Raw genomic sequence first — 20,662 nt, 5'->3', positions numbered from 1 at the left:
ATGTGGCTGCAGTATTTTTTGAAAAGGAAAATCATCCTTAGCAACTTGTAGAAATGTTCCCCAAAGAGTCATACACGGGCCCAGGACAGTTCTTAGGTGGGTCCATCCGTCCTCCGCTGGTGACGAACTCCAGAACTTCCTGGTTGCTTTTGCTAGGGTATGGCATGTATCCAAGAGAAAATATTTCCCACAGCAGCACTCCAAAGGACCTGTGTACAGAACAGAAGATACGATATGGGCACACACACGCACACACACACGTACGCAGATATATAGACATACACACAGGGACACACAAAGACATACACATACAGATATAAAATTTGACTCTTTTGTTACACATTTTCCCAAATTGGGAATTCTTAATATGGAGAACAACAACAAAAAGAATGAGAAAGTAGCCACATGCGATGCTCCATAAAAAGGTAACCATTGTTAGCATGTTCTTTTTTTTTGTTCCAGTCAAGTTCCTGTACTTAGATTTTTTTTTTTTTACATCATTGCAGTTATATTTAATAAGCAATTTTGAACCTTGACTGTTTTTGCAGTTTCCATTACAGGATAAACATTTTCTATGCCAATAGAAACATTTGAAATGGTCCCAAAACATTCCCTGGAGTAGTTGTGCCATAATTTGCCTAATCATTTCCATATTGTTTTAAATTTTTTACAATATTTCAAAGACTGTGATGAACATCTTTGTGCATTGTTTAAAAGAACAATTTCCTTAGGAAAAATTCTTCAAATTTGGGATTAGGATAATCTAGTAAAATCTAGGATAATTCTAGTAGAATGGCTAGATCAAAAGAATATGAACACCAAAAAATTCTTGGCACATACTGTCCACTTCCACTCTTCCAAATGTGTCATTCCCAATAACCAAGCAGCACTATGCAATAATGCATCAGACATTCTCCCCAACATTGAGTATTCTTATCAAAAATGAGAATTATTGCTGATTTTAAGGTAGAAAATGGTAGAATCTTTTAGATTATATTTATTGACTTGATAATGAACACGGTTGTTTTCTCAAGTATATTCGCTCCCCCCGCCCATGAATTGTTTGTATTTTTTTGCCCATTTATGTCTACATATTGTTTTGGTATTTATTAATTTTCTTTTTTATTTGTAGACCTACTTTATCAGAGATACTAACCTTTATCCAAAATTGAAATAATTCTATCAGTTGCTTTCTAATTCCACTTTTTAGCATCCCAAAGATTTTTATTTTTAGGTAGTCAAATCTATTTTTTAAAATTTTGTGATTTCCTCCATCTGTTTTATAGAGTGTACAATCCTCCCTTCACCAAAGACTAGATGAGTATTTGCTGTTTTCTTCTAAGTTGTATTTGTTCTTCTTCTCCAGCTTGATTTGAGAACTTAGTTTGGTGTGTGGTGTGAGGTAAGGGTCTACATTGAATCATTTGCAAACAACAAATCCTCTAATACTATTCATAGAATAATTTCCCCCTGACTATTGACTTGTGAGTAAAAACACATCTGTTTCTGAGCTCTCTATTCACTTAATCTATTTGCCTGCTCCTTGCATGATGCCATTCTGTTACATTTTGTGTGTTTATGTTGCAATATCTGGTAGGACAGTTTTTTCCTTAAGGAATGTAGTTGAATTTTCATTTGTTAATCTGCTTTAAATGACCTTTATTTTTTTGTTTTATTAAAATTTTTTAAATATTTTTGAGACAGAGAGAGACAGAGCATGAGTGGGGGAGGAGCAGAGAGCGAGGGAGACACAGAATCTGAAGCAGGCTCCAGACTCTGAGCTGTCAGTATAGAGCCCAATGTGGGGCTTGAACTCACGGAACGTGAGATCATGACCTGAGCTGAAGCCGGATGCTCAACTGACTGAGCCACCCAGGCGTCCCTGGTTTTATTTTTTAAATGTTTACATTCATTTAGAGAGAGAGAAAGCGCATGAGTGCAAGTCAGGGAAAGAAAGAGAGAGAGAGAAAATCCCAAGCAGGATCTGAGCTGTCAGCACAGAGCCTGATGTGGGGCTCCAACTCACGAACTGTGAGATCATGACCTGAGCCAAAACCAAGAGTTGGACGCTTAACAGGTGCCCCCGTTTTAAATAAACTTTAAAATGATGCTATCATGTTCCAGAAGCATCATCTTTCATATTTTGACTAAAATTTTTATTTTAGCCTTTAATTTCTTACTTAGCTTTTTGGCAAAAAGAAAAAAAAGGGTCTATCCTTGTTTTTGCATCTGGGTGTAGTTTTCAGATGTTAATAAATATTCTATCAAAAATTGTAGAGAACTATAGCTTCTCCATCTCCTAAGGAAAAAAAAAGTACATCATCTTGGTGAAATTTCAAAGATTCTTGTGAGGAGCATTGGGCAAAGATATTGTCCATATTTTTCAGGTGAGAATTCTAAAGCAGAGGTTATTATACAGTTAATCTGAGACAGACTGGAATACGTTATTAGATCTCTCGATTCTGCTAACTACAAATTGCCTGGTGTATATATTCTTCTCAGTTTGTCTTCCCCCAAGGCAAAACAAAATAGGCAAAATCATGCAAAAAAACCTGGTAGTAAGGCATAATGAATTCCAGCTATCTTTTTTCTGCCTGTCTAGGTAGCTAGAGAAATAGATTGTAGTATCCTTTGAGAGAAGCAGCATATTAGACAGCAAATAGATATTTATTTTCTTGGTTTGGAGTTCAAAGGAGCAAGAGGCAGTGTTGGTCATAGAACTTTGATAATTTTAGGTAAGGAGAGTTGTCATATTTAGCAAATAGCCATACAGGAACCATGTTTCTTCCAGACAAACAAGAGATGCTTTTAAAATATAAGTATATCCCAAATACTGCCTGGGATATACTTATACTAAAAAATTACTCACTGTTCATCTGAAATCCAATTTTAACTGGTCATCTTTTATTTTATGTGCCAAATGGTTCTATGTTTTGTGTGCCAAATGGTTCTTTAATCACCTATAAGCCTGTCCTAAGTAGGAGCAGTAGAGCCCACGGCTTTGCCCCAAAACATTCAAAGCCAAATAAAAACAAGTATTTAAAAAACGAAACAAAACAAGATACTCTTCCTTCTCTTGGTACTAAACTTGCTCTGCCTGAAATTAAAGAAACAGCTTAAGTAACTGCTGATTAAATTGTTTTAGGAATTTGAATCGGTGAAGATGATCTGGTGACAAGGTTTTAAAACCGTGAATCGTGCTGTGCTCATCAGTCTTTTAAAGTTACATTGTATTTTCCTTTATTCATAGCTTGGAGCACAGGTTTTGGAAAAATGGGAACCAAAAGTGCGTCTGGCTTTTGGAATGGGTACGTTAAGGGGATGAAAGGCAGAGCGTAGGGAATACAGTCAGTGGGATTGTAACAGCGCTGTGTGGTGACAGGTGGTAGCCACATTTGTGATGAGCACAGCCTAATGTATACACTCGTCCAGTCACTATGTTGTACATCATGTGTCACCTGTACCTCAACAACAGCAAAAAGGTTGCTGCACTGTATTTAGGTATCCAGCCAGCTGATCCCACTGTCTCCTGCAGTTCTCCTGGGAGCTCGAGACTCACAGACCAGAAGTCCACTCAGCATCTCCACTGGCCCGTCTTACAGGCATCGCAGACTGGACTTGTCCAAAAGCTCTTTCCCACCCAACCCATCTCCTCTGTTCTCTCCAGTGGTGGCCATCCCAGAAAGTGCCCTCGACCTCGCTCTTGCCACACCTCCCGCTCTACCGCTGACTTTCAGCAATCCTGTCCACCCTCAAGGCACAGCTCGAATCCCACCACGGCTACTGGCTGCCCTGCCACCACGAAGCCTGCCTCTCTGTTCTCTTACCGAGAAATGGGCAGGGTTTCCCATCTTCACCTGCCCCACTCCAGTATCACTTCATTGGCAGCCGGAGTGATTTTTTTTTTTTTTTTTTTTTTTTTACAGATCCTGTCAAGCTCTGGCTTCCAACCTTTCAGGGGCATCCCATTGTGCGCTGAATAGAACCCACGTCCCCTAACCTGGTTCCTAGGGCACTCCGCGTCCGGCCCCTGCCTGCCCTTCTTTCTCAACTGTCACTGGCCCTCAGGCTCACCAGCTCCAGCCATGAAGACTTGTTTTCATGCCTCAAACAAGCTCATCTTGCTTCTGCCACTGGCCTTTTACATTTGACTTTCCCCGCAGCCTGGAAAGCCTTCCTCTCAGATCTTTCCATCTTTCTGCCATTCAGGCATTGGGCTGTCACCTCCTCCATGGAGCTTTCCCCACCATCTGGACCAAACAGCCTCCCTCCTCGGGCCCCTCCACCCCACACTCTTTATCCTCTGCTTTTTTGTCTCCATGGCACTCATCAATATCCGAGGTTATGCAATTTATCTGTGTCTTTAAGCATTTTAATTAGGAAATAATGTAAGCTTTAAAAAGGAAAGGTAATATAATAGATAATTTTGTACCTAGGTGTTAAACTTTTGTCTTGTGTCCAGTCTCCTTTTCTTTTTTTGAAGAAAAAAAAATACAGTTAAGTCCCAACCTCCCTCCTCTCCTCCTCCCCTCCCTCCCCTTCCCTCACTGAAGTTGGAATGTAACATTCCCATCTATGTTTGCAGAGTTTCTGCAATGTGTGAAAGCATAATAACAAATCTGTATTACAGACTTGGCTTTTGTATTGTAAAATTATGCATAATGATATCCCACCCCTTTCTGGAACTTGTCTTTCTTTCAATAAAGGTTGCATACAGATTTATCCATGTTGATACATGCAGGTTTAGTGTGTTCTTTCATATTGCTAAAGAGTTTTCTGTGATATCGGTAAACCACCATTTATTTTCCATCCCCCGTTTGAGGGATACTTAAGTTGTTTTTGCCTTTTCTCTATTATAAACAGTGTTGCAAATGAGCATCCTTGCCCAAATCCATATTTGTCAACCTCTAAAGTAGACACTTGGAAATAGAATTGCTGGGTCACAGGATAGACATGTGTTCAGAACGGTTACCTAATTACTGAACTTACTATCTGCATTTGGCTAGGGTAGTTGGTGATGCTCTAACTTTGGTGCACATGGAATCACCCAGAGGGCTCCTTAAAACACAGGTTGCTGGGCCCCACCCCTAGAGCTCCTGTTTCATTAGGCCCGAGGTGAGGGCTAAGCACCTGCATTTCTAACAAGTCTCAGGTGATGCTGGGGCTGCTGATCCCAGGACCACTGTGATCCACTGGGTTTGGGTAAGTCACATCCCAGTGACTTAAAACAACAAAGGCTCCTGCTCACATCATCAAAACATGGGTCAGGAAGGGGATTCTGATCATTGTGACTCCCCCGTCTTGTGATGTGTTTCGCAATTTGGAGGACGTTTGTCCATTGTCCTCTTGGTTTCCTGTGTTGCTGTTGAGAAACTCGAAACCATTTGGATTCCCTATTTTAATCTCTTATAATTTTTTACTATTATTATTTGTCTCCTTGAAAGCTTGCAAAATCTTGAACACCACTGGTCTGAAATTTCACGATGACGTGCTTTTGCGTGGCTCTTTTTACTCACCACGCTTGGCACTTGGTGGACACTTTCCTTCTGGAAATGTATGCCTTTCTGTTCTGGAAAATCCTCTTGAATTGTTTCTTTGATATGTTTATTCCCTTCGCTTCTTCTGTTCATTCTTTCTGGGACTTCCATTTGTCAGATAATTGGATCTAATGGGTCTAATCTTCTTAATTTTCTTTTCTTTTCTTTCCTACATATCCCATTGGTTCATAGTTGTTTTATTTTCTAGAAGATTTATTCAACTCTGACTTCAACCTGTTACTTTTACATTATCATTATTATCATATTAAAATATAAACTGTTTTCTTAACAACAGTTTTAGATTGTAAATGAAGGATGAAGGTAATAGTGTTCTCACATACTTCACATTCAATTTCCCCTACTTTTAGCATCTTACATTAGTATGGTATATTTGTTACAATTAATGAGCCAATATTAAGGCATCATTATTAACTAGAACCTATAGTTTATTCAGATTTCCTTAGCCTTTGCTGCATTTACTTTTTCTGTTCCAGGTCACCATTAGAATATCACATTTTATGTATTTGTCCTATTTCCTTAGGCTGCTCTTGACTTTGGCAACTTGTCAGGCTTTCCTTGTTTTTGATGACTTTGACAGTTTTGAGGAGTATTGGTCAGGGCTTTAGCAGAATGTCCATTTGGGATTTGTCTGCTTTCTTATGATTAGACTAGAGTTGTTGGGTGTGGGGAGAAAGACCACAGAGGTTAAATGCCGTTTTCGTCACATCATATCAAGGGCACATGCTACCAACATGATCTATCGCTATAGATACTGACCTTGACCACCTGACCTAACATGGCTGTGTGCTGCTCACATGAGCTTCAGGAGACTAATGCTCCACCTCCTTGAGGGCTCTGTCATATTTCTATTTCTAAGAACTTTTTTTCTCTAAAACCCTTGTTTTAAACAATCTTTTGTCCTTAGATTACGGTTGCAACAATTCATCTTTCTGAGGATATTATAGTTTTTAGAAGTTTTCCTAAGCTTTCTGCATTTTTCTGCCTCCAAATTCCTCTTTATATATTTGTTTCCTTCAGATTAGAATCTTCTCTCAAGCATTTGTTGATTCTTGGCTGGCTGCTCATATTTTATTACGGGGACATTACAAAGCCGATGAGAAGTTCTATGTAGATCTTATCCAGTGGGGGAGCAGCTGGCTTGCATGTTTCACTGGGTATCGGTCCCTGTCACTGCTGTCACAAACTGCCACAAACTTGGTGGCTTAAAACAACAGAAGTTTATTTTCTCACAGCTCTGAGGGTCAGATGTCCAAAATCAGTGCCATATCCTGGACTGAAATCATGGTGTCTGCAGAGCGACGCCCCCTCTGGAGGCTCTAGGGGAGAATCTGTTCCTTGCCTCTTCTGGCTTCTGGAGGCTGTCAGAATTCTTTGACTTGTGGTCACATATCTTCCACCTCTATCTGTGCTCACATTGCCTCCTCCTCTCTGTGTGTGGCATCTCCCTCTGCTTGCCTCTTATGAGGACCCTTGTGATGGCATTTAGGGTCCACCCACATAATCCAGGATGACTGTCCCACCTCAAGATCCTCAATCAATCACGTCTGCAAAGGCTCTTTTTTCCTTACATGGGTATCAATTACAGGTTTCTGGGATGAGGGCCATTGGATCACCATTGTTTAGACTATTGCCACTTGGAGCACCTGGAATTTCTCTCTTCATTGGTCAGCTCCTCCAATGAGGAACCCTTTGGTCAACTCCTACCTTCTGCCATGTTCCTGTCACTGAGGGGAAGAAAGGTGCATACATTTATCTTATTTTTAAATTTTTTAACGTTTATTTATTTTTGAGAGAGAGAGACAGAGCATGAATGGGGGCAGGGGGCAGAGAGAGAGGGACACACAGAATCTGAAGCAGGCTCCAGGCTCTGAGCTGTCAGCACAGAGCCCAACATGGGGCTCGAACTCATGAACTGCAAGATCATGACCTGAGCCGAAGTTGGACACTCAACGAACTGAGCCACCCAGGCGCCCCCCTACTTTTTTTAATTTTAGAGAGAGAGAGAGCACAAGTCGGGGGGCGGGGAGAGAGAGAGAAAGACAGAGAGAGAGAATCTTAAGCAGGCTCCATGCTTAGTGCAGAGTCCAACATAGGACTTAATCCCATGACCCCAGGATCATGACCTGAGCCAAAATCAAGAGTCAGATGCTTAACCAGCTGATCCACCCAGGCACCCCAAGGGGACATACATTTTTAAGTAAGTAGACTTAATAAACTTAAGTAGGTAGACTTAAGTATATATATGTATATATACATACATACCTATAAACAGGGATATATATATTCCTGTTTATAGTAGAGAATTCATCCTCAGTGATGTCCAATGTCCTTAAGACCAGAAAGACTTTAATTCAATCTCTTTACAGAAGGAACCCCCGGTCTTGTGTTATGGTAGGGGAGAGACAGGCGGTGAGGGAATGGGCCACGACTCTGGTTACTTTTTAAATATATCTGTCACTGATTTTCCTACCTGCTGCACCTCTACTTCCAGGGGTGCCTGACACCTTTACTTACTGGGCCTTTCTTGGGCTCTTGGGCAGAGCGAACCAGGTTGCTTCTGGACCTAGTTATCAACTTTCTGGTGTCCTAAGAAAGGTACCACTTGTCCATAAACTTCCCAGTTTCCAAAATATTGTCATTGTTGTCATTTTTATCCTTGGGGATTTTTATACAACTAAAAAGACTCCCTTTAATGGTGTGTGTGTGTGTGTGTGTGTGTGTGTGTATTTTGGTAGGGAGCACAGGTTTAATCCTCCATTTAAAATTATGTGTTGCTCTTATAAACCTTGTGTAAAAAAGTACAGAGATTTCCTAAAAATTTAAAAAAAGAGCTACCTTAATATCCAGCTATCCCAGTTCAGTCGGTTAAGTGTCTGACTCTTGATATTGGCTCAGGTCATGATCTCACTGTTTGTGAGATCAAGCCCCATGTTAGGCTGTGCACTGACAGTGTAGAGTCTGCTTGGAATTCTCTCTCTCCCTCTCTCTGTACCTCCCTCTCCCCTCCCCCCCCCTCAAAATAAATAAATAAAGTTTAAGAGAAAGAAGAAACAAAAAGAAAGATCCAGCTGTCCCACTTCTGGGTATATAGCCAATGGAAATAAAATCAGTGTATCAAAGAGATATCTGCACTCTTAAGTTCACTGCAGCATTATTCATAATAGCCAAGATGTGCAAACAACCTAAATATCCATTGACAGATGAATGGTAAGGAAAATGTGGCATGTTTATATACAATGGAATATTATTCAGCCTTAAAAAAGAAAATCCTGCCATTTGTGACATCATAGATAAACCTGTAGAACCTGATGTTAAGTCAAATGAGCCTGACACAGAAAGACACATACCGCATGATCTCACTTAAAAGTGGGACCATAGATGCAGAGGGTAGATGGTTGCCAGAGGTAGGAGGAAGGAGGAAATGGGAGATGTTGGTCAGGAGCACAAAGTTTCAGTTATGCAGGATGAAAAAGTTCTGGAGATCTAATGTACAGTGTTTTTCAAACGTATTTTTAACTGCACAAGGGGTCTCAACACCACTGTAACCTGCAGCACTTTTGTGCTGATAATTATTTTCTTTTATCCTTCTGTTAATGGGGAGGATTTCACTGATCAATTTTTCCGATGTTAACTCAATGTCACGTTCCTGAAAGAAACCCAACTTCATAGGTATGTGGAAAAAACAAATCACATGTGCCTCTCACTGTGTAGTCCCCAGCCAGTGGCATCAGCATTACCTGGAAACTTGGTAGGAATGCAAATTCTCAGTGATCCATAAGATTTCAGGGTAGGGAGAGTAATCTGTGCTCTACCAGCCTTTCTGACGATTCTGATACATGCCAACATTTGACAGCCCCTGTTGTAGAGGTGTGTTGACTCGTCTCCTCTCCCCCTTCCCCGTGAGAGCTTGGGATCCTGTGGCCCAAGAGTGCTACCAGTAAGGCCCACAGTGAGACCCACAGGAGGGCAACAGAAAGACTCACCACGTGTCTGTTTTAGAAGTAAATATTCCTTCCATGAAGGCTTCTGGAGGCATCCATTTGACCGGCAGCATCGCACAGCCTCCCTTTCGGTAGTAGCTCGCTCTGTGGGGGAGAAGAGGAAACCCAGACTTGGTTCTGGAGGTGTCCCTGAGTGGCCAGGCAACAACAAGCTGTAGCCATCACAGCATTGAAACTAACGAGGCCTTCCTGCGGTTCAGGAGGAGAGCAGGGGAACACAGATCGTTTAAAATTAAGTTAAGAACTTTGGTGTCATTTAATAGGAGGCAGCTCGCTGGAAGCATGAAAGCGAAGATCTATGCAATGACTAAAATATCCAGTAGCAGATGGTTAGATTTCCCCGATGGGTTTTGTGGATTATAACTCACAATGAATCACAGTACTCCAGCCTTGTAAGTACAGCCTGCTTCCTGATGGTCTGCAGTAATCGGAGACCTAGCCTGGGGTAGCTGAGAGCAGGGCCTGTGTCGTGTTCACTTCGGATCCTCCCTGACGCTCATGCAGCATTTAGTTTCAATATGGGTGCTCAACAGAGGGTCTAGGCAGCTGGAGGGAAGCTGCCTCCCACAGCACCCTCGGCAGGAGAGCACAGGGCTGGGGGTGGAGCTGGCTTCAAAGGCGTGAGTTAGTTGATTAGTTTTTATCATGAGCTGCGTTAATGACATCACTGACAAAGACTGATCAATTAACTCATACCTTTGGAGGCAGCTCCCCTCTAGCTGCTTAGATTAATTACTTCAATAAACATGTACAGTGGTCTCCCCTTACGCATGGGGGACATACTCTAAGACCCCCAGTGGATGCCTGAAACCACAGATAGTACCTAACCTTATATATACCACGTTTTTTCTTATATATATGTACCTATGATAAAGTTCAATTTATAAATCAGGCACAGTGAGAGATGAACAACAATAACTAATAACAAAATGGAATAATTACAACAACATGCCATAATAAAAGTTAGGTGAATGGGGTCTCTCTGTCTCTCTCAAAACATCTTACTGTACTGTACTCACCCTACTTCTTGTGATGATGTGAGATGGTAAAAGGCCTACGTGGTGCGATGAAGTGAGGTGAGTGACACAGGCATTGTGACGTAAAGTTAGGCTATTAGTAACCTTCTGGTGGTGTGTCGGGAGGAGGGTCATCTGCCTCCAGACCACACAGGGGACCGCAAGTAACTGAAACTGGGGAAAGAGAAACCGCAGATAAGGGGGGATTCCTGTACTATTTACTCTGCCATGTGCTGAAGACAGAAGTCCTAGTCCGTCTCGTCCAAGGGTACGGTTTAGTGGAAGAAACAGACACATAGACAACTGCGGTGTAGACAATGCATATGAGGATGTAAGTGTGCATGTAGCTCAGTGCCACAGGGGCAGGGGCAAGGCACAGGAAGTTTCCTAGCGGGGCTGATGGGAACAGCGGGGCTGTGGGCAAGCTGGGGTGGTGAAGCCTGGCGCCAGGGAGCTGTCAGAGCTGGTGGGGATGGAGAGGAGGCGCCCATCACCGATGGGCTCGCTAAGTCATGCTGCGACACTGGTATCTGAAACCATGGGCTTTCCGGGCATTCTGAGAAAGGAGGCGGAGGGACGCTGAGACTCTGAGAGCTGGGAGAAGAGAGAGTGGAGCACCCAGTCCTCCCTGCACTTCTCTCCTGCAGGAAGGGGGTGGCATCAGCATTCCCACTCGTGTTGATGATTATCAGTTCTACGGGGGCCTGCGGGGGCGGGGTGGGGAGGCCCTTACTCTCCCAAGAGTGAAAACTCTAAGTGACCATCTCTCCTCACTCTTCCCCTGGGTCAGGGAGGGCGTCATTAGTGACCATGCGAAGGAGTGACTTTCTCAGCTCACCGAGCAAGTCACGGTTGTAAATAATCAGACAGAAGTGAACCTGGGGGTTGGGAAGAGAAGAGTAAGGTAAAGTACAATTGAAGATTTTTGTTTAATTACAAAAATTATTTTATTTTTTTTTAATGTACCCTTGAGAATATGGCAGGGATAAAGAAATGAAGCTAAATTAGGCACCCTCCCGTGGCTCCTAGAGCGGGTGGAGAAGACCAGTGAGCTTGCCCGTTATGTTGTCAGTTCTGGGGTGCTCCTGCCTGGGGTGATGGAAGCCAAGTCCATTTGGAATTCCCTGCTAGTGAGGAAAGGGGTTAAGTAAAAGTTTGTTGAGAACGTTTTCCATATCAAGTATGCAGGTTATTCTGTGTCTGAGAACATCCTGGGATTAATGAGAGTTGGAACCAGAAAGAATGTGGTGTCAGTGACTGCAGTCAGAGATCCTAGAATTGGACCGCCAGGCATGGGCCCTAATTAAGATTTCGTATGTCCTGGACAGGGACTCAAGGAAATGTTAGGTGGCCAGTTGACAGGGTACCAGCGCAAGCACAAGCAGCAACGTCCCATCCTCTTGAGGGGATGGGGCTTGGATGGGTGACAGCAATCCTTGCTCACCTGTAGATGTCTCGGGCCATTCCAAAGTCTCCGATCTTGGCCACTCGGCCAGGGCCTGGACACGTCAAGAGGCAGTTCCTGGCAGCAATGTCCCTGGGAAGAAAAATGAAGGAGAAAATGCACTTCCGAATTTATTTCTGGGAAGATAAACGTGATATCCATCACAAGGACTTCCACCTGCAATCTGAGTTCAAATAGTTCCCTCTCTGCCCTGTATTTCCTTTGCTACTTCTACCTCAGTATGAAAGAAATAGCTGTACCAATTCCACCCTCAGAACTACCAGGGAAATGGAAACGGAACAGGGGAGACGATTGAAAATGTCTAATGGGAGAATAATAATGAAAGTAACGATAATAGGAACTAGAATTTATTGGCCTCTTGCTCTGTACCAAGCATTGTTCTAAGTGCTTCATGGGTAATTATCACAACAACCCAATAAGATACAGGGTGCTATTATTGTTCTCATTTGGGTAAAAAATGTAAGCTAAAAGAAAATAATAGAGGGACGTAAGAAATGCCATTTGGCCTTGGGCTATTGTTTTGTACAGATTGCTGTTGGAGTCTGCCAGTTGTCTCAAGGATTGTGCTGGGACAGCAGGACTTCCATGACACCAAATTCAAGCAGGTCAAGGTATTCCTAAGTAATTCTAGTTTTCTTTTCTTTCTTTCTTTTTTTTTTTTTAAGAAGCTACTATTGTTCTCACATCCATGATTGTCACTAAAGCCTTTGCTAAGCTGTGTGTATCACAGCTCTGTGGCTGAAGAATCTTTTCTTTCAAGTTATAAAGTTATCATGTCTTCTTTGCTGTTGTATACCAGATGGCCTGCTTTCCTGTGGCATGCCTATAAGGCATGATCAAAGCTTTCCAAGGCTCATCAGCATCTACTTGCTGACTGCTTACCCATTCTTGACGTGAGCGTGGGAATGAAGGATGCATCCAGAAGAAGTCTGGGATGGGCCTCTCATAATATTAAAGTCCCAGACAGAAAAAAAAAAAAAAGTACTCCTCAGGCAGTACAGGTAGTGCTTCCATAATTTCAACTGGTTTCCCAAAGGTCCTGATCTTTGGTTGAGAAATAAGGACGTGGAAAATAAACAGGACCAGGACTGGGGGTCATCAGGACACTTAAGATACCAGAACAATGGGTTGGAGTGGGAGATGGATGTTGTTAATGCCACTGACCTGATGCCGAAGGTTTAAGTTGAATTTCGAGGAGCAATAGTGCATCAAATGCCCTAATAAAACTATAAAAGCATAACATATATGACATCAAAAAGAAGAAAAATAGTAGGATATATAGCCATTGCTTCTCAAGAAAAATAGACTGAAGTAGAACAGGAACAATATTTATATCTCCAGGAAGGTCTTTACGCTGATGTGCGTGAAATGGTTGCTTAAAAAAGTGATTTTGAATTTAACGGCAAGAAAGTGAGTGTGATATCATAGAACATGCCATGAATTGGTAGAATGACCCATAATTCTTGAAATGGCAATAAACCATGTCCAAAGGAAACAGATCTAATAGAAAAATGGGAGCGTGAGAATCTGGGGGAAGGAGTTCCTCTCTGAATGCAGAAGGTGTGCATGCATGGGAGCCTGTGAATCTTGAGGCAGATGTCGGTGGAGGAGAGAGGATAAGAGGTCACACTGCTGTAGGAGCGTGCCACAGAGCCCATAGCCAGCGAGGAAGTACAAAAGATGCCTTCCTAATGCCAGTTACCCCAGAAGAAAAACTTTGATCGAGATGGACAATTTCTATTAGAAGTTGCCTTTTGCTTATAAAGCAGACCATCTGATACATTCCTGATTTGATCCTTGACAATTCCATTTCTCAAAAACGATAAGAGCAGCAACAAACTATTACCCTGGGATCTAATTCTGACCTTTGGTAACTATTTACAGATGTGGAGGTGGTAGGACTCTTGGGAGAATGTGGTCCTGTTATCTTATTATCTATAATGACAGAGTGCTGGATATAGTCGAAGTATATCACGGCTTGAGGAAAGCAGATTTCAAAACATCAGGGGAAAGAAGGATGTGATCTCTAAGCCAGAGACTCTGGATACTGGGTGAATGACACAGGGTGGAGATGAAAAAGCAGAAATGATCTCAGTGAGAAGGGAAGGCAGGTATCCGCAGTCACCAAGGTGACTGCACAGCTTACTGTCCGATGAGTCCCGACCTAGAGAACACAGACAACAGGTGGAAAGATGGCTCTAGCTAGGGATGAATTCTAAAAAGAGTATGACCTTGTCTTGCCTGAAGAGCAATAAAGTCCAGAACTGAGATTTATGGAAAGTTCTGGGCACAACGAAAAGGGCAAGACTGCCCTGCACTTTGAAGCAAAGGGTGTAGCTTTGGAGGGAACACGAAGGATTGGTCCCAGCCCCTTTTTCACTCCTGTTATTTCTATCAAGCACAAATCCTGCAAGTTGGACAGAGTTAGAATTAAGATGAAGATCTGAAGACCAAAATGATGGAGGGACAGTAAAAGGATAAGCTGGTGTGAGCATTTATTGCCTTGTTTTAGGAATGACTTTGGGAGCCTGGGCGAGCACATTTCTTGATCTTTAATGTCTCCATTTTTATTAGGGCAAAAAGCAGGGCTTGCTATCTGCCTACTTGCTTTTCCATTTCTGAACTCATACTTCTCGCATTTCCTGCTTTGTGCTTTACATATTAACTATTACACACATGTGTTATACTCTTTGAAGACATGGGTTAAAAAGTGATTGATAGTTCACCAGGTGGATATTTACCAGTCGAGAAGTGTATCATTGGGAGGAGCTTTGCAAAGAGCCTAACAATCTATTTGACTTTTCAGATTTCAGAATCAAGGTGTCAGCTGGGAAAGTCATCAACATCGCCTGGAAAGAAATATGTAGACTCTATCATGTCTATAGCACTACATGTGGATTTGATGTCCCAGTCAAACACGATTTAAACATAAGGGTCATAGACAGTAGATGAAATGAACTATGGAGGCAAAGAAAAGAAACATTATGCTTCATTTCAGAATAAGTATTTTAGAAAAAGTTTAGGTATCCAACAGACATTAATTGTGCCCCACGATATACCAGGGCTATGAAGATGAATAAAACAGGGTCCTTGCCCTTGAGCTACCGATAGTCAAATATGTGAAACTATGAACTCCTTTAACTTCCCTTAAAGAGGTAGGTTTTCTAGATGGGGGACACACTAATGTGATAGAGGGCTGTGAGATACAGACAGGAGTCTTACAGGAGGTCAAGGACTGCCCAGCTAGGTCTCCAGTGCTGGTGTGGATATTTTATGATACCTATTTTACATATGGGGCAGATGAAGCCCTGAGAGAGTAAGTAGTTGTCTTAAAGACAAGTGAGGCTGGGGCACCTGGGTGGCTCAGTTGGTTGAGTGCCCGACTCTTGATTTCTGCTGGGGTCACGATCCCATGGTTCATGGGTTCGAGCCCTGCATAGGGCTGTGTGTTGACAGCACGGAGCCTGCTTGGGATTCTCTCCCTCTCTCTGCCCCCTCACACGCTCTCTTTCTCTCAAAATCAATAAATAAACTTTAAAAAAATGTTTAAAAAAAAAGACGATTCTGAGTCATCTGAACAAGTCTGCAGAGACACCCACCACTCTACTCTGAAGTGGGGGATCTGGGCCCTTGAGACACGTAGGGAAGCATACGGAAAGAAGCCAGAGGGGAAGACCAAGGTCACTTTGACTCACCGGTGGATGAAGTGATTTTCCTCCAAATACTGACAGCCACAGGCGATGTCCCGAGCCACGTGCAGAAGGTCCAGCATGGCCAGGGAGGAGGGCTGGTTCTGTGGGGAGACAGAAGCGATCCACTGCCAAGAGATTCGTGGGGAGAGAAGATCTGAAATACGGGCTTCAGGTGCTGGCAAGGAGCAAAGACGGACACGATGCCCAGCTGGGTCTCAGCCTGGCCGCACATCAGAAATCACCTGGCGGCTTTAAACAAACACAGATGCCGGGGCCTCACCCCAGACCAATGAATCAGCCTCCCTGGGCGGGTGTAGCGTTTGCAGCCTTCACAGCACCCCCTCCACCCAGGTCAGTGCAGTGCGCCACCAGGGCTGAGCGCCCTCAGCTGCAGCAGCCCAGGATGGGGCGGGTTCCCCTGTTCATGTAGTCTGCAAACTCTTCCACCTCAATCTTCACCCACCTTCGAGTCCCCCCAGCTTATAAACAAACCTGTGAGGAAATCAAGGGAGCTAATGTTTTTAAAATGCTCTATTGAAATGTTTAAAAGTATTAAAAAAATTAATCTTCTCCAAGAAGATCTGGACCTAAAGTGGATTGAAAAGGACAAGCTTGCAGGAAATGCTGGGCAGTTGAAGGGCGATCTCAAGCTCTTCGGTATGGAGTCTTTTGTGCACAAAGAGACGTCATCCCACCCCCGGGGGTGAGCTCGTCTCCGCTTCCCAGACAGCCTTGCTGAGCACCCAGAAGTCTTTTCTGAAGGTCGAATTCCCATCATGGTGTCTCTTTTAATTCCTAAATCCACGAAGTCTGCAGCAGCATGTTGTCATGCAGTGTCACATTCACTATGCTGTTCTGTTTATTCGACCATGTCCCCAAGTAAACTTTGAGGGCCCCAAGACAGGGATTTCAGCGTCTACTTCCATGGTACGCAGCACGATACTCGGGACACCACAGTGGCTCGATGAATATCGGGGGGTAGGTTGGCCGATCATAGCGGTCTACGATTTACCCAGATGCTGGCTGGGATTTTCTTTGCCACAGATCAGGGCCTCCGCAGGACTCCTTGGAGCAATAGTATGGGTCTAGGGGAGGCAGGGAGGGGTCGTGCTTCTCTAGGGCATGCTTCAATTCTGGGGGAGACAGCAGGGAGGGGAATACCCTCTGCCCATGGCACATCAGGCAATGCCTTACGTGCAATACAGCAAGTCCACGCACTTGACGCCCTTTGACGCAACATCCTGTGTGGTGGTAGGCAAGAGAGGGTATCTCCGTATTAAAGAGGAGAAGGCTGAGAGCTCAGAGAGGCTAAGCGACTTACTCCAGGTCACACAGCCAATAGGAAAGAGCCAAAACTGCCCTGAGCTGGGCTTTGAGGATCTGGGTTGGGGGAGGCAGGATTCTGGGAGCCATGTGTCAGGGAAGGGATGGAGTGTGCATGGACACAGTGCAGAGTACCCAACTGAATCAGAATACAGCACACAAATGCAGTGAGCAACTTATTTCAGTCGAGCTGAACTGGGCTTCATCCCTGCTTGTGCCCTACTGGCTGTGTGACCTGGGACTAACTGCTTTGTCTGTCTCAAAGCCAGTGTTCCTGTCTGAGAAAGAGGCACGACACTATCACCTTCACTAGATGGTAATAAGAACCCACAGCAAGAGGCACAGAGTGAATCCCTCATAAAGGCATCTGCAATTATGGTGGGGTTACTACACGGAGGGGACTGGGGGTCTCGGGAAATGGTCCTTGTGTTTGGCTTCTCTTAGGGTCCTTGTTAGGATCAGAACTACTGGGCACTGTGAGAGAGACAGTCCCCATTTTCTGGGGGGAAAAATGTAATATATTTCCAAGGGAACTATTAATCCATTTTGCTGCAGTATTAGAAATATCTTCTTTCTCTTCAGGAAAATGTTCTGTTCCTATAAAAGAGGACCGGTCATAGCTTCCCCCAAGTCTCTTTGTGTCTTAGCCCCCATCACTCAGGGTGCCAGGACCATTGATGTCTTAAATGCCTGGCAGGCTGCAGGGACTAAATCTCCCCAGGCTTTAACCCATGGGCCAGGTTTATCTGAACTCCCTGTCTTGGCTGCTCAGAGCAAATTAACTGCTCCACTAATCAGTCTGCACAGAAGCAGATAGTTGGCAACCTGTGTGTGTGTGTGTGTGTGTGTGTGTGTGTGTGTGTGTGTGTGTCGGGGGGAATTGGGGGGAGGTGTAGATGTTGTGTCAAAACTGATAATGAAACTAGCAATGCAGAGCGTAGCTGGGATGTCCAATGGCATTTGTATTTATCCTGGACAAAGAAGGGAGTTGGAATCAGGTTTTTGTTTTTGTTGTTGTTTTCACGGATTCACTGATGTGGCCAACTCTTCACTGGCACCTGCTTGCCCCTTCAAGCATTTTGGAGCCAGCAGCGGTATGGCAACACCAGAGCCAAAGATTTACACCTGGACATTAGCCCAAAGCAGAGGTTCTCACCTGTGTTCTGTGACCTCCGGGAGCCTCCTCCTGTGTACTGAGCATATTCTCTAGACCCATTACCAGAGGCATCACCATGTTCCGGACAGGCACAGACACTATTGTGGTTACTGGACTGCCACCTTTAATTGAGAGATTACTGAATCCTTAATGGCTTCTCTTGTTATTGATTAAATCAATGGATACCAAAGGACAGCTATTAGCCCATATCTGGCACATATTAAACTCTCAATAAATATTTGTTGAATAAAGATTGGTCCTGTAAAATTATTTTGACATTAAACAGGGTCTTTCCTTCTTGAAAAGGTGGAGTCCTGGGATCAAATGAGGTTTTCATCTGTACCCATGCATTGTTTCCATGACAGACATGGTTGTTTCCAGGGTATCCGTTCTGTCCTACTGTGTCTGTACATCTGTTCCATCACTTCATGTCCATCTGAAGCCGGAGTCCCTTGGGCCATCTCTGAGGTGCTTCAATCCTAAAAGTCTATGGAACTGCTGAACCTCAGGGATGGCAGGAAGACAGGACCAAGACCTTGTCTGATTCTGGATGCCCAGCCAAGCGCCTCAAACGGCAGGTCATCGGGTAAGCCCCGAGAGTCTCGGGGGCTCAAACAAATGAATCAGGTGTAACTCAGGCCTTTGAATCCAGCAAGTGTGGCAACTCAACCCACCATCTTTCGGGGGGTGTATTTCTCCAGCTGTGATGCCCATTAGCCAATCCTTCCCTTCTTCGTCATGTACAGGGCTTACTGATATTTGGCTCCCTCTGTCCACTACAACGCATGTTCCTTTCTCACAGTCAACCTGATCCTTACTCTGCTCAGTTGGATTTTGTGGCTCTGAGAATCCGTAACAATGCCCAGCAAATCTCCCCAACCCCTAGGAAGCTGCTGCCAGGAACACATGTGCATGGGCTCACCCTGGAGGGCTCTAGCCCAACATTTAAATCACCTCTCGTGGGCAGGCATCTCAGGAGGGACCAGCTCGCCTGGGATGGGTGGGTGTGTATGAAGGTGAGGAGCAGGACGATTGGGGTGCTTCAAAGGCTTGGGGGCATGGCTGCCAAGGAGAGCCACATGAAGGAAGAGTGGGGTCAAGGGTTAAAAGAGTGGATTTGGGGAGTGGGACCCTGACCCTCAGAAGCAGCTCTCCCAACTAGAGTCGACCCTCTTCTGGCTTTGGGCATCCCCTTGGCAGTGCCTGTAGTTAGAGGTCACAACTTGGCACCAGGTTCCTTGCTCTGAGCTTCCTTGGGGGTAGGAAGCAGTGGGAGGTGCCCATGAACTGCACCTTTGCTCTTTGGGACGATATTCAAATCATCATTACCATCAAAAGAGAGACAGATGCCTTTGCCTGCAAGAGACACAGAAGCTCCCCACCCCTGACGTCCTTGGGCTTGCCAAGTGATGGGGTCCCAGATCCCCTTTACAAGGACATCTGTCCTTTGCATGCACAATGCCTCCTTCTCCTCAAGCCTCAGGAATGTCCAGTAGGAAAATCAGAACTAAGCCTCTTTCCAGAGCGTGATGTTTTGTGGCCCTATTTGGCCTCTGCCAAAAGCACTGCTGAGAATCTCAGAGCACAGGACTTGAAGGCTCTGCCTTCCTGAGTGGTGGTGGAAAGCCTTTGAGGCTGGTGTCCAGACCCTGGCACAGATGTCTGCATAGCTGGGGGTATTGGCTGTCAACGACCTGAGCTCATCTTGGCTCCATGGCTTCCCAAAGAGGAGCACGGAGATAAACGGCATAATAGGCTGGAGAGAGCACTGAATGGGGAGCCAGTCACAAGTCCTGAGTTCTAGTCTCAACTCTTCCACTTCCTGTGTGGCCTCAGCAAGTCACATAGCTTCTGTGAGCCAGTTTTCTCATCTGTAAAATTAAGCTGAGATCTACACCATCTACTTCATAGGGTTTTTTTTTTTTTTTTTTTTTTTTAGAAACGTGGCAACTATGAGGAAGATGAAGACAGTGCTGATGAGGATTATTATGAGATGGGGGTTGGTCTCCCCCCCCCTTTCTCCCACTAGGTCTGCTCAGGAGTGCACACTCATCTTTTCAGGGAGTTAGACCCGATTCTTCTTAGATGCCAAGACAGGTCACCCAGAGGCTTACAGGAACGGTATGGGGAGGCTGCCAGGGCAAAGGTTTTCTAGATGCAGGCTGACTGTCGGTGGGGGTTAGAGCAGGTGTGAACTTGCAAGGTTTCCGCCTCCAGTTTGAGTACCTGAGAACACAGTGTTCAGTTCTGGGCTTTTCGTAGCAAGGTGGCTGTCGTCTTTTTCTGCTTTCCTGGGGGTGGGGAGGATACAAGTCTTCCCTGTGGTCTTCATGGTCCAGCGGCAACTTGAGGAAGCTGGGTCCTAACTCAGGGGTCTGGTCTGCTCCAGTTCCTGGTGCTCAGGGCCTCCTGAAGGCCCTGGCAGGGACAGGAGTGGGCAGCTGGACTCTG

At 44.4% G+C, this 20,662-nt stretch overlaps 1 protein-coding gene across 2 annotated transcripts in view; it reads right to left on the bottom strand.

Annotated features, from left to right (window-relative positions):
* The window catches only part of ALK (ALK receptor tyrosine kinase), a 671,492-nt gene that overhangs the window by 6,736 nt on the left and 644,094 nt on the right, over positions 1–20,662 (bottom strand). For both annotated transcript variants that reach the window (XM_027033475.2, XM_027033477.2), the window contains 4 exons: positions 15,736–15,833; positions 12,020–12,112; positions 9,542–9,643; positions 75–209 (listed from right to left, as the gene is read on the bottom strand). In XM_027033475.2, coding sequence (XP_026889276.1) covers positions 75–209; positions 9,542–9,643; positions 12,020–12,112; positions 15,736–15,833 — 428 coding nt within the window. The remainder of the gene's footprint in view (positions 1–74; positions 210–9,541; positions 9,644–12,019; positions 12,113–15,735; positions 15,834–20,662) is intronic.

The sequence above is a fragment of the Acinonyx jubatus genome, chromosome A3 (genome assembly GCF_027475565.1).
Source record: "Acinonyx jubatus isolate Ajub_Pintada_27869175 chromosome A3, VMU_Ajub_asm_v1.0, whole genome shotgun sequence".
Lineage (NCBI taxonomy): Eukaryota > Metazoa > Chordata > Mammalia > Carnivora > Felidae > Acinonyx > Acinonyx jubatus.
The sequence above is the reverse complement of the archived record's forward strand: the minus strand, read 5'-3'. Positions and strand labels throughout refer to the sequence as shown.